The following is a 23978-nucleotide window of genomic DNA, read 5'->3' as shown; positions in this document are numbered from 1 at the left end:
TATTGTAAGTGGAATTATCCTTTTAATTTTCTTTTCAGATTGTTCATTGTCAGTATATAAAAATGCAACTGATTTTTGTGTGTTGACTTTGTGTCCTGCTACTTTGCTGAATTCATTTATTCTAACAACTTTTTGTGGGAAATATTTAGAGTTTTCTACATGTAAGATCATATCATCTGAAAACAGATAATTTTGCTTGTTTACATCCAATTTGGGTTCCTTCCTCTTACCTAATTTCCCTGACTAGGACTTTCAGTACTGTGTTGAATAGATGTGGTCACAGTGACCATCATTGTCTTGTTTCTGATCTTAGAGTAAAAGCTTTGTCTTTATGATGTTCATTGTGGGTTTTTCATATATGACTTTTACCATGTTGAGGTAGTTTCTTCCTATTCCTAGCTTATTGAGTTTTTATCATGAAAATATGTTGAACAGTCAGCAGTTATTCCTGCATCAATGGAGATGATCATGTGTATGTGTGGTTTTTTTTTTAACTTCATTTTGTTAATGTGAGGTATTAGATGGATCCATTTTTGTATATTGAACCATATGCTTGTATTTTAGGAACAAATGCTGCTTGGTCATGGGGTATAATTTTAAAAATATGCTGTTGAATTTGGTTTGCTAGTGTTTCATTGAGGATTTTTACAGCAATGATCATAAGAGATATTGGTCTCTAGTCGTCTTGTAGTGTCTTTGGCTTTGATATCAAGATAATGCTGTCCTCATAGAATGAGTGGGAAGTTTTCCTTCTTCAATTTTTTGGAAAAGTTTGAGAACGGTTGGTGTTAGTTCTTCAGATATTTAGTAGAAGTCACTGGTGAAGCCATCAGATCATGAGCTTGTCTTTGCTGGAAGATTTTTGATTACTGATTCAATCTTTTTACTAATTATAGGTCTGTTCAGATGTTGTATTTCTTTGTGAGTTAGTCTTGGTAAGTTTTGTGTTTCTAAGAGTGTGTCATTTAGCTTATACAATTCATTGGTGTACAGTTGTTCATAGTACTCTCTTAATAATCCTGTTTACTAATGTAGAAGCAGGATTAATACCCCCACCTTTTATTTCTGATTTTAGTAATATGTGTCTTTTCCCCCTTTTTTTTAGTTCATCTAGCTAAATGTTTGTCAATTTTGCTGATCTTTTCCAAGAACAAACTTTTAATTTTTTCCGTCAATTAAAGACATCATCGACTCTTGATAGGTGATGAAGAGGCAAGTGTATTTTTAGCTGTTGGTCGCCATTTCAGCTAAATAGCTGTCACCTGTAACTTTCTCCAAAAATGGAAAAATAGAGAAAAAAACTAACATTGATTTAGTGCCTGCTTTGGTTATCAACGCTGTCTCGTTTCACCATCACAATATTTTGAACCCAGCCCTGTGTTATTCCTTTGATGTCATGTACCCTTGCATTAATTGGTAGGAGATGATAATAGATTCTGTTATAGGAGAAGGCATTTCTGATTTTTTTTATCTTCAAAAGGAGATTATATTTTTTAATTTAAATGTCACTTTGGTCCTCTGAATTTTAATGCTTGTGTAAAAATGTTACTGGTAATTAGAAATTAATTATCATTAATGAAATTTGACAGTTTTCTACAAGAAGGGAGAATAAGTTACCTTTGTGTTTTTCTTAAACTATTCACTTGATATATTTTTTTTAAATTCTTGTTTTTGCACAGACCCATACACATAAACAGGATCATTAAGACATGGTCTGGCTGTAGTATACATTGTTGCAGAAATTTTAAAAAGAGGAAGGATTTTATAAATAATTAAATTTTTCTTGGAGTTTAAAAATATGACCTACTGGTTTTGATTTCAGTGTTGGTTTTGCAAAGGAGTCTGTTTCTTTGGTTTTGAAAATGTACATTAAAACTCCGTGTATGCTGACATAGATGCCATCTACTAATTTGTAAATGACTTCATCCACTCGTTCTATGGGATTCTAATGCATGTATCAGAGATTTTTAGATTGGAAAAGCAATACAAAGTTCAGTAGGCCAATTTCCTTATGTTGAGTGTGGAGGCAGAGGTTTAAGAGGTTAAGCTTGTCCAAGGTCATGCAGGTGGAACGATCTTCAGGCTCCTAACTCACATGGGCTCATCCTGCTTCCTGAATGATGATACTTCATCACCTCTGCATTTTTAAACACCTAAGAAGTGTAAGTATAGCTAAAGCTTTACATTTTGCTGCTGATAAGTCTTAATTTGACCTTTTTTAATGAAGATGTAATAAAGCAATGAGAGCCAGTGCAGCCTTCTGGGAATCTGAGAAGAGAACAGTGAGCTTTTGAGAAACAGCTATGATTCAGATTCTGGCTCAGCTTCTCGTTGGTACCTGTCCTTGGGCACCTTACATCATTTTTCTGTACTTTATTTTGTTATCTGTAAAATTGAGAAACAAAACCCATCTCTTGTGTTTTTGCAAGGCTGGATGATATATACGAATTATATAAGAGGTAGATACTTCTGAAATGATAGCAATAGGATGAAATCTGGTTATGAGCTCCAGTTTTTCCAATATTTCAGAGCTCTAAGTTTTCAGACCAGATAGTATTAATTATGAATACTAGTACAAATTATTTGGCATTTGTACTGCTCAAGATCTCTGCTTCTTTGGGCAATGAGGCTTGGTTTCTATACAACAGATAGGGATGACAAAGAAATTAAGTCACCAAAAGCAGTAAAAGGCTTCAAAAACCATGTTTCATGTCTTTGGTCTTCCCTGATGGATGCTACAGCCATTAGGTTTCCCCCATCACTCAGAACACGAAGATGTGACTTGGAGTACTGTGGCTGCCTGTTCTGACCAAGTGCATCCACTGTATTCATCAACTCACACCAAGGGTGGGGGCCTTGCATTTTCTTCTTCCCTGTTGTGTTAGACAGATGTCCTGTCACTATGTTTTTATTTCAAATTTCACAGTGAAGGAAACCACTCTTGAGAATATAGCAGTTTAAATCAGGTTGTAATTTTTAAAAAATGATTTACAAAAGGTCTTTCCCCAAATACTCTTATCATAGTCATCTAGGGTGGGGAGAAAATGGGGCACAGAGGGCAGACTCACCCCTCATCCCTGCCCTTCCAGCAATGAGCACTCATTTCCATACCCCTCTGCCTCTGCAGCCCCAACCCGTGTTCAGGTTTGTGCTGGGCATCTCCGTTCCACAGAGACTGCTGGTTTCCAGCATGGCAGAAATCTCATTTGTGATAAACTTTGATTTTGAATTGTAGTAAATGAAACTTAAAAAAAAAAAAAAAAAAAACCCAGACATTAAAACTCCCTATTTTTTCCTTAGGAGGAATAGCATTCCATCTTCTGGCATCACTGTCTTTGGAACTGAACCCCCTTAGAAAACACCGCTTTTGTCTAGCCCTCAGAGGCTTGTGAGCCACAGGTCCCCTGACATTTTACACCTTTCCAGAAAACAAATCTCAAGGGCTTTCCTACAAATGTCTGTCACAACCTCAACAACCTCACAACTTCAAGTCTGTCCTATTTTAGAGACAAACAAGCAAAAATGCTAGCAAGGAAGTATTACTACTTGTTCAGAGATTGTCAGGAACATTGTCCTTAAGAGTGAGAAATCTGAATGATGTATATATGAGTATGTTACATTATTCTTTATACTTTGCATTTTCAAAATATCCCATCTTTTTAAAGCCGAGAAGTATAATAATACTTTACCTGGCCACCACAGATGAGAACTGGAGTGCAATAAAACTTCCACAAGCTGGGAGGTTAATCAGCAGTGTGCTGCTACAGGCTTAACAACCATCTTTCTAGAAGAAAAACCTTGATTTGTAGCATTAGCCAGTTTCTGTGTCTCCCATGGCCATTTTCTAGCTACCAGTGTGACATCACTGAACTCTGACTTGGGAAAAGAGTCTCACTCTTGGCTCCCCTGAGCAGTGCTGGCCTAACTCCAGCACACCACTGGGTGGAACTGCCAAGGAAGGGGAGCTCCTACAGGTAGGGAGGCAACAAATGCTTTGTAAATACCTGTAGATGGAGGCAGGGAGACCTTTGTGGGATGGAGAATGTTAGGGACCTGCCTCTTCTTTATTTCTGAAAAATCTTATATTACACATTCATCGGTTGATCTTGTGCTTGTGTGCTTATGGAAATAAAGCATGTAGTCAGTAAAATATGGTTACCCAAGGACTCAGTAAATTATGCAGTCAAGAAATTGTGTATATTTGTGGAGGTTTCTTTCAAAGTTAACTTTTTAAGATGACTTTATTCAAAAAGAATAAACTCAGATGGAATATTTATAAAGATAAAAGCATCAGAAATCCATGTGAAATGAAAATTATGTAATAATTGGTTTGCTCACAAATATAGGAAATCAGATAGTTTTGAAAAATTACTTCGATTTAAAGCTTGTTAAAATAATCAGGTATAAAAAGAAAGTATATGGGTTGAATGGTGTCCTTCCCAAATTCATTTCCCCCAAAAACCTCAGAATGGGACCTAGGTCAGCTCAGGTTGCTGTAACAAAATGTCGTAGGCTGGGTGGCTTAAACAACACAGATATATTTTCTTGCAGTTCTGGAGGTTATATAGTCCAAGATCAAGGTGCTGGACCATGTTTTAATTTCTGATGAGGGCTCTCTACCTGGCTGGTAGATGGCCGCCTTCTCACTATGTCCTCATGTGACGTTTTCATGGTGCATGTGTGTGTGGAAAGAGAGAGAGATCATTCTCTCTCTTCCTCTCTTATAAGGTCCCCAATCCTATTGGGTTAGGACTTTGACCTTCTGACTTCATTTAACCTTAGTTACTTCCTAAAAGCACTATCTCCAAATACAATTACATTGGATATTAGGGCTTCAGTATATGAATTTGGGGAGGACAAAAAGCAGTCTTCTCACCTTTTTTATATTCATCACTTACCAACGCTATTCCTTTGGCCTAGGTTGAGCTCTTATCCCTATGTTTAGTTTTATACTAGAAGCAAACTAGATATTTATAGCTAAACCCACCAAAATATGGCATTCCCAATTATCATGGACAAGAAGAACTTTCCTCTTGTCCATGATAATTGGGAATGCCATATTTATACATTTCAATATACCTCTTGGTTAACCTACTTCCATAACACAGTTTATCCTATTGGTCATAGCCTCCATTTTATTGAATATTTCCGTAAGTCCCAGGCACAGTGCTGGATACATAAACCCAGCAAGGTAGCTTTGATTTCCCCCATTCTGTGGATGAAGAAGTACATTCATTTTTTTCAGTTATCTTCCACATTTACTCTAAGCCCTGGGCATATATGAGTGAATGAGGCAGATAAAGCCCCGGCCCTCATGGAGCCTATACTCTGGAAGGTTGAGACTGATAGAGAATAATACCTAATATCAGGTGTGAACAGTGCAATGAAGAAAAATGAAAGAGTAAGAGGGGGAGAGTGTGACCACACCCAGGAAGCTCTCATATATATGAGAACATTAAAGAGCCATGTTAGCAGGGGCAGGTCAGAGGGGCCAGAGCACATAGGACCTTGTCACTATTGTTGGGACTTTGGTTCCTACCCTGGACATGGGAACACGTTAAAGTGCTTTGGGGAGAAGAGTGATGTGATCTGACTTACACCTAATAGGACTGTCCTAACTTTTCTAGGGAGAATAGATTATAGGGGGCAAGTGTGGAAGCAGGCAGGCCAGTAGGAGCCTATTTTAATAATCCAGGCTAGAGATGGTAGTGGCTTAGACCAGAGTGAGAAACACTCTGATCCTAGGTGTGTGTTGAATGTAGAGCTGACCGAATTTGCTGACTAATTGCATACGAGGCAAGACATCAAAGATGGCTATAAAGTCTAGGGCCTGAGCAGGTAGAAAAATGAATGGAGTTGTAGTCATTAATATTGAGAGTAAATATAGGAGGAGCAGGTTCGGGATGATGTTGGGAAATCTGGAGTTTATTTTGAATATGTTAAGTTTGAGAGGCCTACACGTCCTAGTACAGTCAAGTAGGTATTAGAATACCTGAGTCTGCAATACAGTATAAAGGGCTGGCCTGCAGAGATACGTGAGAATCATCAGCTTACCAACTCAAGGAGGTCATACAATTGTCCAGAGCTAATAAGAGATGGGACTTCAGTGCCCAGGCTTGCTTGCTCTTATCCCCAATGCCTGTTGGACACATGCTCTGTGGCTTAACCCACTGGATATTTTAAATCATTAAGACAGAGATGGGATCCTTAAATCTATGATTTTAAAATGTTTTCTGAGTAATTCTGATATGCATCAAGTTGACCACCACTAGTAAAAGCCTTTAGAGAAGGATTTTTTTTGTGAAGGGGGAGACTTAGGGATTTCCATCTGAAACTTTAGTCTCACAGGAAATTTGATGGAATGGGAAAGAGAATGGGTTTGGGAGTGGCTCAGAGCTGAGCCTGAATCCAATCTTTGCCTGTTAGTAACTATGAGAACTTGGATAGGCTTTCCAGCCTCTCTGAGGTTCCATATCCTCACTTTATAGATGTAGCCCATCTCTCTTTCTACAAATAGGAATAATTGAACCAGACTCACATAGTTGTGAAGATTAAGGTAAATTGCTTATATAAAGCTCCTGGCTTAGAGTAGACACTAAAGGTTAATCTCACCTGCCTTGTATAAAACCACCTGAAGAAAAAACTGTTCTTGAATTTTCTTTCATCTTCATTTGGTGGCCATTTTCTTCTGCTTCTTTCTGTTATCTAATGGCCTAGACTTCACGATTCCAGATGTTGTCAGATAAGTTACTTCTCTTGCCCCCACCCCCACCCTCCTTTGAGCTCAAGACGGATCTGCTTGGTTGTCTGCTGTACAACCACATAGATATTGTTAGGCTTTGTGTTTCTGCAGTTGAAGTACTTACACACTTCCTCTCTAAAATCTTCTCTTTGCCCTGTGTTCTTCATCTCAGATTTGTATCATCACCTCCCAGGTTTTCAGTCTAGAGACTTTAACACAGTGGTTCTCAACCTTGACTGCACATTAGAATCACCTTTGGGATTTTAAAAACTGTCATGTCCAGACCACATGCCAAAACAATTACATCAGGATCTTTAGGAGTGAAATTTCTTAATTTTTTATTGATCTATAACATACAAAAATACAACACATACATCCTAAGTATATTGCTCAATGAGCTATTGTAAACTGATACTTCTGTTTAAAGGTACATCGTTTAAGAACTAAACATTGTCAATGTTCTAAAAGCTCCTTCCACAGACACTAGCTGCACTGACTTCTAACACTGTACACCTTTATCTGTTCTGTAACTGACATGTGATCATAGAACATGTATTCTTTTGATCTGTCTTCTTTGATTCAACTTTCTATGTGTTCTACTTCTTTCATTCTCATTGCTCTGTAGAATTCCCTTGTGAAAACATAGCACAGTTTAATTGTCCATTTTCTCCACTGATGAGCATTTAGGTGTTTCCATTTTGTAGATATTTTGAATAGCACATTTTTGTAGATGTCTATTATACATGTACACATATATGATGGATATACACATAGAAGTGGAGTTACTGGGTCACAGGGTATATGTCTATTCAAACACTGCCAAATTGTTGTTCAGAATGTTCTACTAGTTTATCCTCCTACCGGCAGCATTTGAGAATTCTGATTGTCCCAAACTCTGAACGGTTGATCTATCTCGTTTTGTGACTTTACTCAGATTCTCCAGGTACCTAGAATGGCCTTTCCCAGGTCTCTCCGTTTACAGTTCACTCTTCCAGAAAGTCCAGCTCAAGCATCACCTGTTCATTAGCCTCCTCGGCCTTACTCTTTCAGGTGGAATTTGTTGCTGTGTCCTCTGCATTGTAAATATTAATACATTACAGCCTCGGCCATGCTCTGCCTCACAGGAGTGAGTAAGCGTGCTGACTCTCCACCTGGGTAGTAAGCTTTTTGAGAGTAGAGGCTGCACCTCATTGCTCCCAGAGTCTCCCTAGCCATAGCCCTTTTACCTTACAGGTACTTCATGAATATTTCTTTTGCTCACTTTATCACAGGGAAAATCTTTTAAAAATAGATTTTTGGTAAATGATTATTGAACCAAGCAGTGAAACTTCACATTTTTTCTGTATAGGAATGCATCATTATTTCCAGTATAACCTACTTATTGATATTAATTAATCTTTTTAAACTCCTTGGTGTAGGGCTTATGATTTAGCTTGGGAACTCTCTTTTTCGAGGAAAATAAGAACCTCTTTTCTGATCCTGGGAGATCACGTGACCACTCTTTGTCATCCTCACATAAAGCAGATTTTCGTAGCATAATTTAAAAATGAAATGCTTCCAAAGAGTCAGATTCCTAAGGGAAGGTTGAGTGAATGATGGCAAACCATATAGCTTTTTAGCCTGCTGAAGAAGTGGAACTGTGCTCTTCTGTACTTTATGAAATGGAGTCAGGAGAAATGAAAAGACCCAGTGGTAGCCTTGGAATCCTTAACATTTAATTAGTGTGAGGGAAAAGCAGGCCTGGTGCCAAGGAGACCTGCTCTCTCAAGCCATCCTGTGAAACCACAGAGTGAGTGGTGTGGTCAGATTGTCTCAGCAGCCTCTAGTGCCATGCCAGAGCACAGTAGGAGGTCATGGTGCTTTTGAACAGGAAAACTTTACCTAAGGATTTGAAAAAATGACGTGCACAGAAGCATTTTGTAAAAAATTAAAAGGTTTAAATGAAGTTATTCAGCCCACAGCGGGAAAGAGCAAGGAAAAACTGGAACCCACCGGCGCCTCTGCATCTGTCTGTCACCCCCTCTAACTATCGACATCCTTAGGGCTACTGCTTCAACTTCACCTCCTAAATCTTGCACAGCCTTACTTTGGACCAGTTCTGACTTTTGTCTATGGAAACATGTAAGGAAGGGACTCTGGGCAGTGCAGTTTCCTGTGTAACCAAGTTGTCAGTAGAGCATTCCAGAACACACACTCATAGACAGGAGAGCCTGGAACGGGGAAAGAAAGAATATTTTCCCCAGTATCCAGTGCCTGTTATGTCATCTGTGCTGGTTTTTGGTGTTTATCTTTGACCACTGGTAACAATCTTACACATGAGGGATTTCTCAGGGATTCACAGCTAAGTAGCAAGATTTACAGCCTGGATTTTTAGCTATGTCTGTATGAGCTCAAAGCTAATGTTCATTATAATGGACTCTGCTGTTTTCCATGGAAAGCTTTCTTAATGGACTCTACTATTTTTCCTGTTTGTTTAGATTAGGAAATAAAAATGTTAAAAACTACGGTTTAGCAGAAGTACTGAGTTTTTCAGCATCCTCAGCTAGTTGCCACACTAGATAAGTAGCTGTAGGACAGACCAGGCAGTGACTCATATGGGCACTGCTTTTAGGTCAGAGGAAAATAACTCAGGCAGGGCTAGCAGAGCTTCCATTTTATTCTCAGCAGAGCTTATAGCTCCCTTTGGCTGTTCCCAGAATTAGAAAGCTTGTCAGGGATGCTACAGATGATGCTTTAGAGTTGAGAGTTAAGACTGAGCCTCAGCTGCCCCCTTTTGTCTTCTTTAAAATATCGCATAAATTTTAAGGTCAAAAAAGAAACTGCTCGTTTTAGAGGACGAAACAGTGGGGCCCTTTTGGGAATAGGTCAGCCTTTTATGGTCATCTTCCTGCTGTTTCAGTTTACCCAATAAATTTCCTTCTGGGAATCACCTAGAAGTAGAGTCATACAACCTAGGTTTGAAAAAGAGGAGTTAGGCTCATTTAGAAGAGAAGGGGCATAAATCTCTACGGGCGCATACAACTTGGTAAAGCAATGCAGGCTGAGACTATGTAACAGGAATTTGAGTGCTTTAAATTTGTATTTTCCAAGCTCACTCTCAGTTTCTTAAAGTACTGCTTTAAACAATCATTTAAAGATAATTCTGTTAACATTTAAAGATGGTTAATTCAGAGGTCTGATGATATTTTTAATAACATTAAAGTTTCATTAACTCAAGATTATTAATACAAATGTAATAAATTTTTGAATCAATTTAAAAGCTAGTCTCTTCAAATATGTGAATTAATAGTTTTTTTTTGGTTATTTGAAGTAGATATGCTAATAGAAATGGCTTTCTTCTTCCTTCTCATGAAAGTATAGAATATATCCAAGATATTCTTAAGTAGTAAAAGAATAAAGTCCTTCATAGTTGAACAACATTCAAAATGATGAATTTGAAAATCAGCCACAATGTATTAAACTGTTTAGAATTACTTACCTAGAGACAGCCCTTAATAGAGCCAAGATATAAGCACTTACCACATCCAGCTTTTATAAAAGGAATACACCCTTAAATGTAAAATGACCCGCATAGGATTTGTAGGGATTAACTCAAGTGCGGTTTCATTACTCTGTTCTTCCTTTCCTTCTATTCATTCTGTACTTTTTATTGCCTGGTGTTTGCTTGTTTTATTTGCACTTTTTGCTTTTTATTTGTGCTGTCATTCTTCAGTGTCCCCCTAGTATCCTGTACATATTAGCCATGATAATATGTATTATATTTGTTTCCACTCTCTATCTTACTCCTCACTATATTGGAGCACCTTGAGGGTAGGGACTGTGTCCTTCCTGGATCTCAGATATGGCTTACTGCAGAAAATAATGGTATTTTCCCCTTAAAGAATGATTCTGTGGGATATTCTCTCTCTCTCTCTTTTTTCTTAAGAGACAGAATCTTGCTGTGTCACCCAGCCTGGATGAAGTGCAGTGGCACCATCATAGCTCACTACAGCCTCAAACTCCTGGCTTCGAGCAATCTTTCCACGCCAGCCTCCCTAGTAATTGAGACTACAGATGGGCACCACCACATCCTGATAACTTTTAAATTTTTTTGTAGAAATGAGGTCTTGCTATGTTGCCTTGCTGGTCTCAAACTCCTGGCCTCAAATGATCCTCCTGCCTTGGGCACCCAAGGTGCTGAGATGGCAGACATGAGCCACCACACCTAGCCTGCATTTTCTATTTTTCAAATTTAACATAAGATTCCTTTTATATGAGAAAATAAGTGAATCTTATATTTTTCCAGTCACCACCAGCCTTTACATGTGTTGTTAGCCTGACTAACTGCTACATACTATTTGGTTCTAAGTTTAAAGATACTTCCCTCTAGGAATCCTTTGCAATGCCCCTCCCTGACAGACGAGGACAGTGCCATATATCTGGGACTCTCCTCAATCCCTTATCATGGCACTTGGTATATATACTTCACTCTAATTGATTTTGAAATAGACTCTACCCTCCTTTGTGAAAGCAGGGACCATAATTATCTTGCTCATTGTAACCGGGTTACAGGATGTCCACTCCTGGTAACTTTTCTCATCTCTATTCAATGCCTCTAAGACTCAAAGTTTAGATAAAAGCCTGTGTTAAATAAATGTTCAAGATTAAGTGTCAGCCACTGAATGCTGGAAGTATCTTAAGCTGTGATTCTATCTGGGGTTTCCATGACGATGGGATTTAGGGTATAGTCCTAGGTTAATGTGTAATCCTAACTCTAATTATGAACCTGAGGAACCTAGGTATCCTAGCATCAATTAAATCATAGGCTTTAACAATTTTTTAATAAAGCTGTTTTTGCTACCAAAACTGGAATTGCTTTCTGGGCAACTTCTTTTATAAAAACAAAAGCAAACAAAGAAATTGAAATGCTCTCTTTGAGGCACAAAACTAATTTTCTCTAGTTATGTGCTAGAGAAGTGATTAAGTCTTTTTAATGAACACAGTATTTTTGTTCTTCATGGGTCTGTTTACCATCAGAATCTTAGTTGAGAAATGATTTTGAAAATAGTTCTATTTCATACATGGTATAAGTGAAACAAGGCATAAAGCTCACTCCGCAAGAATTTACCATTTGTTCCTTACTTCAATTCTTAGACTCCTAGAATTGAAATATGAAACTAGAAAAAAATTTAGAGATCATCACATAATCCAGAAGTTTCTAAAAAGCTCTCCATGGAAGCACCCAGCTCCACAGAGTCACTGCAGGGGCCACCACAATGAAGGGAGGATGGGGAAGTGCACACAGTGATAGCATTTGAGCCTGTACTCCTGCTTCACCCAGAACAGCATTCCTGTCATTCATTATAAGATCTTAAGGGAAAGGGGGAGTTTAATGCTTTAAAAAAGTGATTGATTCGACTGACTGATGGAGAGAACACTGGAGGGTACTGAAGGTACACTTATCAGTAGCTGAGCTACTGTGTAGGCTGCTTTGAGACCTGATCCTCCATCCGGCCCTATTTCTGCTGTGTCACATTGCCTACTCTGAAAGCTTGTTCTCTCTTCACCTTCAGCTTCCAGAGCTAAGCTCAGCATGATCAACACCATGTCAAAAATCCGTGGCCAGGAGAAGGGGCCTGGCTATCCTCAGGCGGAGGCACTGCTGGCGGAGGCCATGCTCAAATTTGGAAGAGAGCTTGGAGATGATTGCAACTTTGGTAAGAAGTGATTCCTCACATTATAATTCTTTCATGTCTGTGGGATTTTGGTGCTGGTAAGAAATTCTATAGGAAATCAGTCAAATAATTTTATATTTTGATTTTTAATTTTAGATGTTATATACATGGGCCAAAAATTTGTTTTCAGAATTATTTCATCTGCTCTAAGGTGATTATCTTACAAGTTTTCTTCCTTCCTTCCCCTCATGAGACCTCAGTCTTTACAGTAGCTTTGGTTGACGTGTCCAGATGCCTCCTTGGCACTTTCTATTGGGTGTTTCTGGCAGTCATTGAGTATTGAAGCAGAGTGAGCAGGCACAGTCAGCATGATTCAAGGCCCTGCCACATGGGCTTTTACGTAGATCTTTACTCACTTGTACATGGTACCTAGTTCTACTGCCCAAGGTGAGACATGATTTATTCCTTCATCCTGTCCCCCTCAATGCTACCACAACCAACATCTTAGCTTTCACCCCCTTGTGATAATGGGATCTCCTTCCTGGTTGAACCTTGCTATTTCTGGTGCTTGTTTCTGCTAAATACATTGGCCTTAAGCTTGTCCCATATTAGGGAAAGCTGGTACTTACAAGAGAGGGCAGGGAGCTTCCTAAATTGCTTGTGAAAGGAAAAAGTAGCTGTTACATTCTTGATAAGAGGTATTTACCCTCTTAGGGGGCATTGAGTCTGTTGCCTGGAGTGAACTGAAGATACCTATTCTCGCTTGTCTGTTGTCTTTAGAAGACAAGTGGTAATCTTTTGGGTTTTCATCTGTGAAGGACCCTGTTATTGCGAGTGCATTTCATCTTTATTCCGTAACATAAAAGAGCTTTGTTCTCTCCTAGGCCCAGCGCTTGGTGAGGTGGGGGAGGCCATGCGGGAACTCTCGGAAGTCAAAGACTCTTTGGACATAGAAGTGAAGCAGAACTTCATTGACCCTCTTCAGAATCTTCATGACAAAGATCTTAGGGAAATTCAAGTATGTACAATGCATCTTCTGGAAAGTGGGCAGTTGAAATCATACAGATCCAGATGCCCTTTTTCTTTAGAAAACATTTTTTAGCTTACCCTTTGTGTTGTCAGCTCTGGGCACATAAATTACAAAACAACTCAGTAAGACAAAATGAGAGAAAACAGAAACGTGATACTTTTCAGCCTGATAAGACTGTGCCACTCATGAGGGTTGTCTCTTGACTTCTCTGATTTTCCTACTGAATAGCTTTTTTCAGACTTACTCTCCAGAGAATGATATTCTTTCCCTGAGAATACACAGTTTTATTAATTATTCTATGGTTTGCTGGACTGATTTCACCCACTAAAATTTTAGTTGTACTAGTTGTTAGCTTAAATAAATAGTTATTCTATCACTCTATAAGCATATATATATTTTTCAAGGCCCAAAATTAGATGGAAGCATATGTTTTTATATCAGTATTTTCATAATGGTTGTTAGGATTGAGGAAGAATACCAACTATCCTTTTTCTAAAACATGTAGAACAGTTGAGCTATTTCTAATAAATAAAGTTCATATGTCTTTGAGTGTGGAATGTTTGCTCACTTTTTTATCTTAGAAATATTTGTTGAGCTTTTTTGAAACTTAACTTTGTTGGGTGTAAAATGGATTGCCATAACTTGAACTAAGGCCTCCTCCTCCTTACTCTAGCTTAAATCTCCTTTAACGTACCATTTGCTCAAGATTATAGAGTTAGTAAGTGGCAGACTCACCCTAAATCCAAAATACAACTCTGGCTCCAGTGCGGTACCCTATAGCTGACTGTAAGTTCAAATGTTTATAAAAGAAGTTTCCTTCCAAATGAGCATTTAGTTGGAATCAGGGCATGGATGGGGAGCAGGGGATACAGTGTGAGGGAAGGTCTAGAATATTATTCTTCCTCCTTTTCATTTTTTTTTTTACCACACCCTACTTTGTTTTCATTTCCTTTCATTCTGCTCCATACATACCCTGTAACAAGGGAAAATCCAGCATTTTCCTTCATCCATTAGTAGTGAAAGACTGTAGCTATCGGGGGAAAAAAATACTTTATAGCTTTGGAAAACTACTCTGCTACCTGGTCACTAGAGGTGATGGGCAGAGCCTGGGCAGCCATCTACTAGAGACGGTGCAGGAGGGGATTGAACCTCAGTGTGGAGCATTAGATATAATCCCTTCTAAGGTCCATTCCAAGTGAGATTTTGTTCTTGAGTTTCATTATATGTCAAGTGAAAGGCTTAAACTAAATCAGTGGTTTCCTGAAAGCTCCATCAGTCAGCTAGGGCAAGTGTTAAGATGTAGATTCCTAGGCCCCAGCCCTAGATATTGATTCAAAAGATCAGGAAATCCATATTTGTAATAAGCAACTTGGTTGATTTTAACAAAACGGATGATTGTAAAAGCAAGAATGCCATTTATGTCGCACTTAATTTCAAGGAAAGTGTTTTTCCTCTGGCTTCTCATGAGATACAATTTCTCTTGAAAATGGGGACTGCGGGTCCTGTGAGTGTGTCCTTTTGACGTGTATAGGGTGTGTACATTTCTTCTCTGTTTCTGTCATGGACTGGAAAGGCTTAGTCCAGCTTGGTTTTGGCCCGACAAGGCCAGAAAATAAAGGGCACTGATGTTCCTACAATTTATCTTTTATTCTTAATTATTTTTAAAGATAGTCCCCATATTTAGCCTTTAAAAGCATTGGCCCCATTGATGCATGTTTCTTTTTTTCTTTGATGACATTGTACTTTAAAATTTAGCCTATCTTAATTTGGAAGTTAATGGATGTGATGGAGAAGTGAGTTGCAAATAAGCTTTTTCCATAAGCCCTTCCAAAGCTTATTCCTGCTCTTGCCTTTTTCAGCATCATCTAAAGAAGTTGGAGGGTCGACGCCTGGATTTTGATTATAAGAAGAAACGACAAGGCAAGATTCCAGATGAAGAGCTTCGTCAAGCTCTAGAGAAGTTTGATGAGTCTAAGGAAATTGCTGAGTCAAGCATGTTCAATCTCTTGGAGATGGATGTAAGTGACTCTCCTGTGGTTTTCAATTTAATCTTATCAAGGCACAGCATTAATGTGTTAAAGGGCCTAACCCTTAAAGCATTAATATCTGATTACACTATGTGATAAGAACTTCAGTAGTTATGTCCTTTAAATAATTTTGTTAAAGTAGACTGAGAAATAGAAAAGTTTTTTCTGCCTTTCTGTAGTTTGATTTAACCAGATTCTTGTCTGCTAATGAATCTTAAAGTACAGATGCTTCTTAACTTATGATGGGGTTAAAGTCTTGAATAGATCATGTAATTTAGTGAATAGTGCATTAAAAGTCAAAAACAGAGTGGTTGTGTGGGTAATTGAAGTATAGTTTCTACTGAGTGCATATCACTTTTGCACCGTTGTAAAGCCTATGAATTGTTAAGTCGGGGACATCTCACTTATCAATGGTGGAAAGATAAAGAATGTTTCTGATGATCTATGCATAAATTCAGTAGAGGCCTGAGAACTCAGTTGTGGAGCACAGGGCATCAATAGTACTGGTGCCAGTCCCAGCGTCCAAAGGCCAAAAATCCTAGAGGTGTGATATCCAAGGGCAGGAGCATATGGGTACCCTTCCCTAGAACAAAAAGAGAACAAATTTGCCTTTCCTCTGCTTTTTGTTCTCTCTGGGTCCTGAGCTGAGTGGATGGTGTCCACCTGCATAGGGAAGGGCAACTCTTCCTTAGCCTGCTGAGTGAATGCCAGTCTCCTCTGGAAACACTCTCACAGACACTCAGAAATAATGCTTTACCACCTATCTGGGGATTCCTTAATCTAGTCAAGTTAACAGCTAAAATTAACCATCACATTGCCTTACTCCTGACTGTGGCAGGGGAGGCATTTGAACATATCCAGACTTCCCTACCACCTGGAGACAGTGTAGGTTTGTGTTTATGTAAAACAACTTGTGTCCACCTAACACCTTGAGAGGAATACTGTGGGCGTGAGGGGTGACCCAAATCACAGTGCTCCTTCCCTGCCACCCAGCACCCCTCCCCACCCCCAGATTCATGGGACAACACTGCCTCTGTTGGCTTGGAGGCTGCTACCCAGCTGGATCGTAATGTGAAACACAAAATCAAGAGAAATCAATCTTAGAATGTTAGAGCAGGAATGAACTCAAGATGTCACTTGATGCAACCCTTTTACATTACAGATGAGGCTCAGAGAGCACAGAAGATTCTCATACCATATCGCCTCTCCGGGTGCGTTATGTGAGATATTGTCACATTTTTATTAACAGGACCAGTATTAACAGCATGAAAAATATAAGGAACAAAGAGTCCTTTGGCCAGTATACCTTCTTTCCCATAGGAAATCAATAAAAGAAGTCAAATCCCAAATACAAGATGGTGGCTAAGCATGAGACTCTATAGAGCTATGTGGTCTTCCTGAGGATTACTAATGTTGCTTCTCCTCATGTTACTGATATGCATGGTTCTAAGCATAAGGATGCTTTCTGATCCTTGATCGATTTGAAACCTGCAGAACTATCTATCTTAGTTGGCTCAGCACACAGTCATCAGCACCATCAAACAGGGGCTGTGTGTTGAGGGCAGCTCTGTTGTATGTATGAAACAGTAGTGGCTGCTTAAGAATGGTGATGTGGAAACTAAGGCATGATTTTCCCCTCCATCTGCAGATTGAACAAGTGAGCCAGCTCTCTGCACTTGTGCAAGCTCAGCTGGAATACCACAAGCAGGCAGTCCAGATCCTGCAGCAAGTCACAGTCAGACTGGAAGAAAGGTATTCTACAGTTCCCTGCATTTCACATTTGCATTTTCTTGCTATAAAATGATGTAGAAAGAAATGGAAATCATAGAATACATTTGAAGACAAACGTCTGCCAGAATTCCTGCTTATCCTACAGAGGCACTTTGTGTATTGTTGGTTTTGATTTTCTTTTGTCTTGTGCATTGTTCTGTTTAATCTAATTTTCTGTTTATGAGAGGTCGATACTTGGATTATATTTTGGCTGCCACAGGTGGGACACCAGGATGCTACTGCTGATAATGGATGCCATTTGCTGGGCAGATGTTCCTTGTGGGTACTGGATACATATCATCATCAATTTTATAACAGCCCTGTAACCTAAGTATTTTTAGCCTCAACTAACAGATAAGTAAACTGAGGCTAAGAGAGGTGAAGTAACTAGCCCAGGGTTACTCAGTGGTTGACTGGAGTTCACAACCAACCATAACCTGTTTGAAAGGCTGTTTGTTTCTGGCTAGGCATGGTGGCTCACGCTCTTAATCCCAGCACTTGGGGAGGCTGAGATGGGCAGATCACCTGAGGTCAGGAGTTCGAGACCAGCCTAACATGGAGAAACCCCATCTCTACTAAAAATACAAAATTAGCTAGGTGTGGTGGTGCATGCCTGTAATTCCAGCTACTCGGGAGGCTGCGGCAGGAGAATCGCTTGAACCCGGGAGGCAGAGGCTGCAGTGAGCCGAGATCACTCCATTGCATTCCAGCCTGGGCAACAAGAGCGAAACTCTGTCTCAAAAAACAAACAAAAAAAAAAAGCATTGTTTATTTTTACATCTTGTGTTTCTCTGAATGGTGATCAAGTCCTCTGCCATCAGAGAGAGCTGCTTTCACCTCTTTAGATGCACCCCACAGCAGGGTGGTAGCAGCAGGAAACTACCATGTGAGTGCGGCTCTGTGGGGTCATGGAGCACAGCCTGTGTGGCTACATACCAGTGGCCCTGTGTTATCATATGCTTTATTTTAATTTAGCCAGATTAAACAGGATGATTTTGCTGAACATGTATACCTCAAAGGGTCACCTCAGCAGGCTCTTTTCTTAGGTTACACGGCCAGGTTAAACTCCCATAGCTAGCTGATCACATGGCTGAATGCACGATGAACACTCTAGTCATACAGTTTCACGCCATTGAAAACATCACCTATTTTCATTGTTTTCTTCTGGCTGATCTTGTCTCAGTATCTTCTTTGATTCATGGTTTGGTTGAGCATTTTCCTTCAGTGCACCCTTGTGGAAATGTATGTAATGCTGAAGCCTCCAGAAAGGTTTTAAAACCATGTACTTCAAAATACTAAATAAATGTTATGGCCGGGCGCGGTGGCTCACGCCTATAATCCCAGCACTTTGGGAGGCCGAGGCAGGTGGATCATGAGGTCAAGAGATCGAGACCATCCTGGTCAACATGGTGAAACCCTGTCTCTACTAAAAATACAAAAAATAGCTGGGCATGGTGGTGTGCGCCTGTATTCCCAGCTACTTGGGAGGCTGAGGTAGGAGAATTGCTTGAACTCGGGAGGCGGAGGTTACAGTGAGCCGAGATCGCGCCATTGCACTCCAGCCTGGGTAACAAGAGTGAAACTCCATCTCAAAAAAAAAAAAAAAGAAAAAGAAATGTTAATGTGTCTTTTAATGTCTCTTAAGCATGAAGGGAGCACTTTCCTTTATTCCCTCTGAAATATGTTCAAAATCAATTATCATTCTACAGTTAGCATACCCTAAACCCTCTTTCTCCCTTGCAAATCTCTTAGATACTTTGTTTATTGAATACCTGAGACTGTGGAAAATATTTAGGGGTGGGTAGAAGACACTTACTGGCCATACCTTTCTAATTTCCTTCTGTCTTCCCTCTTTCTTCTCTTCCTCCCTGTATCTCAAACTGCCCATTCTCTTCAGAGCACACACTGTATTTCCTCCTTCCCTCTATCTAAACCTTCTCATATTCTCTATGGAATAGCTTCCTTTCACATTTTCATTTGGAAACGACTCCTGTATATCTTTTAGTTCTTTCCTTGAGCCTTCTCTACCTTCCCCATGGAGAGGTAGTCTCCTTCCCACCTTCACCACCAACTACACCCCTGTGTTCCTGTGGCACTTTGTAGATATCTCTGACAGTGCTTTCTAAAATTTATGGTAATAAGTTGTTCGTGTTCTGTCTCCCTTACAGACCATAATCTGTTTGTGTCTTTTTTTTTTAATTAAAAAAATGCGGATACATAGGTGTATCTATTTATGGGGTACATGGCACGTTTTAATACAGGCATGCAATGCATAATAGTCATATCATGGAGAATAGGGTATGCGTCCCCTCAAACGTTTATCCTTTGTGTACAAGAACTGTGTCTTAATTCATTTTTGTGTTCCTGTTACCTAGCACGGTGCGTATTTGCATAAAGGACTCTGAATAAATGAAAGAGGAAGTGAAGGATTGAGAGAGAGAATGAAGATAGTGAGGATATGGCCCCATAAAAAGACATCACCCAAATCTCAGATATACACATACAAGAAAACTAAGGGTACTTTTTTGATTTCCCACACTTTGTCATGATAGAATGGTGGGTGACCCAAGCATATCCTGAATCTTTATATTCATGTTTCTTTTTACTTCTTAACTGGCTACATAACGTTTCCCACCACTTTTCTTTTTACTGCAGAATAAGACAGGCTTCATCTCAGCCTAGAAGAGAATATCAACCTAAACCACGAATGAGCCTGGAGTTTCCAACTGGAGACAGTACTCAGCCCAACGGGGGTCTCTCCCACACAGGCACTCCCAAACCTTCAGGTAAGGAGCTGAGACTGCAGATCCTACTGCATAGGCCTTGGCATATCCATTGGCACTTTTCCAGAAATTGTAGGAGCAATCCAATCTAGCTGCATAGGAAATATGCAGTCATATATTTCTTATGGGGTGGTTTGTCAGGTAGAAACTCTGTTAAAGAATTCCTTTTCTCTCTTTTCATTGGCCTTTTTCTTTCCTTCCTTTTCATTCTTCTCTATAAAACTTTCTTTGTATATCCCTTTTTCTCCCTCAGTCTTCAATACACACGAACATATTTTATTCTGACCCTCTTTTGTGGTCATAAATCACCTTTCCTTGTCAGTTTGACACCACAAGTGGTATCTTTTTTTCCTGCCTGTTCTCTCTGAATCCAGCCTGTATGACAATGAATACTCCTGGGCAGTATGTCCCCATATGCATTCACATATAACCCACAGACAGCAAGCGGCTCCAGAAATGTGCTGATGAGCTGGATTTCTTGAGTCACAGAAGCTTATGGTTAAATATATTTGCAGAAGAAGATACTTTGAATCTCAACACTTGCTAGGTTTCCTTTCCCTTGCCTCACCTCTGATCAGTTTATCATGCTGTTGTACTGAGGTTGATATAATTAAAGTTAGCTGACATGTAATCTCAGGAATATCGATGCATACCTAATAGAGCATTCTTTTCCTTGTCATGCTTGTTCTTCACGCCCTACACACAGATTACACAACAGCCTGTGCTGGAGACATTTTCAACCTCCACATTTGCTTGTTCAAAGTGGGAACCGTCTTATATTGGATGTGGATGTTAGAGACAGGCAGCTTTCTTTTATTTTTCCTGCATCCTCTGTGGTTGATGTTCTAAAGTAGGAAGCTTTATAACATGTTCTCAAGAGATTTATTAAGGAAAAAAGTGAGGTCTGAGCCAGCAGGTCGTGCTCTCTGTCCTTTACGCTCCGTGCTTCAGGGCATGGCATAAGCAGCCATGGCTGCTGGAGCTGGCTACCAGGACTGGTCATAGAAATTGTGTATAGCTGTGCTTCTCCCTGCCTGGAAACCAACCATATGTTTCACTTTTCATCTGGAGACTCATTAATTTGCTTCTCTCTCTAAAATCAAAAAATAAATTACATTGTTTCCTTTCCTGCCACCTAGATGGCATGGGAGCCGTATGCGCTTGACTGAGTCTCTATCTACATGTGTGTGCATGTAATATTAATGCATTGGGTCATTTGGAAAGATCCCTCTTAAGATGTGAGTTCATCCTTCATTATTTTACTCAAGGTAGAGTACATTATTTTTTATATGCCATAGCTCCAGTGCACAGCATATATTTATATATACAACAATTTACCAAGTATAAATTTTATGATTTTCTTATAGAACCTCATTTAATAGCCACAATAGTAATGTGTAGTAAGTCCTACTGTTAGACCCAGTTTCAGACACTGAAACTCAGAGTAAAGTACCTTGTGCAAGGTCAAAAAGAATTTCAACTCGGTGTTTTATATTAGTCTGTTTTTACTACATTACAGCAGTTTCCAGAGGCTAGGGTTGTTATTTTGAAGAGTGATAACCGAACTATTACTCTGAGGTTGCAAAACATTTTCCATGTAATTAACTATACTTTTTCCAATATGCAGAGATTTTAAAGTGCTCACATGAGAGAATTCTGGCCATGCTGTGTTATTAACCTACATCATTATATTCTTCTTAAGTCATTATGCCTCTTATTACTGGGCATTATCATGAAGGCAGACTTTAATGTACTCTTGTATGTATCACAAGAATAGATGTGACCATTTTTCATACTGGAAACAGAAACAGGAATATATAGCAACTTCCAAAGGTCCAAGAAAACCTCTGAGGACTAGTAGAGGGCAAGATGCCCAATGCAGTGGACACTGAGGTCTGGTAGCAAGAAGAAGCTTCAACAGGAAGAGGAATGAGGGAGGAAAGACGGGGAGCAGAAAGCCAGGTGGGTGCAGCAGGCAGCAGATTCTGTGAGTTAAATACCCCTCATCCTCTTGTGTTCTTCTCTTCTCTCCTGCTCTTACTCTCAGGTGTCCAAATGGATCAGCCCTGCTGCCGAGCTCTGTACGACTTTGAACCTGAAAATGAAGGGGAGTTGGGATTTAAAGAGGGCGATATCATCACACTCACTAACCAAATTGATGAGAACTGGTATGAGGGGATGCTGCATGGCCATTCAGGCTTCTTCCCCATCAATTATGTGGAAATTCTGGTTGCCCTGCCCCATTAGGATGTTATGCTGGCTGGCTCACCTCCTCTTGACCCAGATAGTTACGGTTAACCACTGCTTTGGTAATGCTGCTTATAACACATCCCAAGTGCAGGCCGCAGTGGTCCACGTCATCCAGCCCCACCAAGTGTCTTTGGTTGACTTGTGGGCTCCCACAGGAGTCATGGTGATGGATGATATCCTCTTAGCCTGTGGGCATGGCATGTGCTTTTTAAACATCATCTGAGACCAGCCAGTAGTCACAGAACTGCTGTTTACACAGTTCTCAGGAGGCTGTGGTTTCTTAGAATATGACCATGAGCCACATCACAGAAAAACCATCCCACCGAAGATATTGTCTATCACCCAGGGGCCATCTGAAGGTCTCTTTGCATTGCTCCATGCAAAGAGGAGAAAGCTTTTGCTTTCACAGTGTCCCTTCCCAAATACATGAGTCATGGAATTGTCAAAGAAAGCCTTCCCTCACCAGCAAATTGTCTCCTGATCTGAATGAATTTGTCTCTTAATGCATCCATAGAAAAGTGTTTTAAAGCATTCTCTGCAAACAGGCATCTCAGTTCTTCTTCACACTTGTGGCTATTTCTGAGGTATAGCCAGTTTTCTTCCCTCCTTGCTATTAAAGCCAGAGTGGTAATTCTAAATTATTTTTCAGTAAGACAGTTAACAGTCAGCATTATTGTGAGAGGGGCTGAAAAGAGGAAATTCTCCTTTGTGAGAAATTGGGAAGAAATCTGGTATCTGAGCTTAAATTTCTTGCTGTACAGAAACTATATATGTATTTGGACTATTTCTGAAGGGCACAGGGAAGGGGGAACAAATATCTTCACTTCTGTTTTATTTATGAATTACATGTTTCATGAATCCATTTGACACAGAGACACAAGGAGAAAAACACTAGTAACCATTTTTCCACTAGCCCATAGACTGAGAAACAGTAAATCCCTTTTCTTTCCACTGTTACCTTGTGTTCTTTGAACATCATTTGTGCATATTCTGCCCTCAATGAGGACCAAATAAAGATGATTTTTGTGCTTAGCAGTTTAAGGTATGTGGCTGCATATGCAAAACTCTTTCCCAATTCAGTTGCTACTTTTACTTCTGCCCTTCTATCCATCAACTTCATTTTGTGTGTACAGTGCTGTGTGTGTGCTTATTAGTATTTTTCTTTTAAATCTGTATCAGTCATGAAAGTCCTGTTAGGTATCCAGAGTTCTATTTATCTAGCTGTACAGACTCTTTCAGAGGTTTAATGTGCTGCTTCCGATGTGCCACCTGCAGTAGTGGATCATGTGAAGTGAAAGGCAAATCTTACTGCTTCCTGTATAAACGCCACGGGAAGCATCGCTGTTTCCAATAAATATTGCTGAAGACAGAACCAAAGGCTCCGCTCCTTCATTTTGTGTCAGTTCTTTGGGTCTAACAATGGGTAGAAGGGGGCTGGTTTCAGTCTCCATTGCTTCTCATGCAGCCAAACAAGACCTGGTTCCAACTTCCTATCTATGTCTTTAGACATAGGAAAAGTTTCAGCAGCAAGGAGGTAGCTAGCCTGGACACTGGGATCTTTCTGGTAACTCCAGGAAGCAGGAGAATTTGGGAGAGAAGAAAGTAAGGAGAATTGGTTCTCATAGATATTAAATGATATATCATTGGAAGTGATATCATCTAAAGAATATAATGTTAGGAAGGGCAAATAAAATATATCTCTTCAACTAGCCTTTTATTTTC

At 39.7% G+C, this 23978-nt stretch overlaps 1 protein-coding gene across 2 annotated transcripts in view; it reads left to right on the top strand.

Annotated features, from left to right (window-relative positions):
* Nucleotides 1–23628, top strand: part of SH3GL2 (SH3 domain containing GRB2 like 2, endophilin A1) — a 215502-nt gene extending 191874 nt beyond the window's left edge. For both annotated transcript variants that reach the window (XM_021675320.2, XM_012449982.2), the window contains exons 4-9: nt 12295–12438; nt 13281–13414; nt 15286–15444; nt 17102–17205; nt 19879–20009; nt 22054–23628. In XM_021675320.2, the coding sequence (XP_021530995.1) occupies nt 12295–12438; nt 13281–13414; nt 15286–15444; nt 17102–17205; nt 19879–20009; nt 22054–22253 (872 nt within the window). In that variant the 3' untranslated portion in view covers nt 22254–23628. The remainder of the gene's footprint in view (nt 1–12294; nt 12439–13280; nt 13415–15285; nt 15445–17101; nt 17206–19878; nt 20010–22053) is intronic.
* The last annotated feature ends 350 nt before the right edge of the window (nt 23629–23978 follow it).

The sequence above is a fragment of the Aotus nancymaae genome, unplaced genomic scaffold (assembly GCF_030222135.1).
Source record: "Aotus nancymaae isolate 86718 unplaced genomic scaffold, 86718_ANA_hifiasm-v0.15.2.pri h1tg000003l, whole genome shotgun sequence".
NCBI classification, from domain to species: Eukaryota; Metazoa; Chordata; class Mammalia; order Primates; family Aotidae; genus Aotus; species Aotus nancymaae.
The sequence above is the reverse complement of the archived record's forward strand: the minus strand, read 5'-3'. Positions and strand labels throughout refer to the sequence as shown.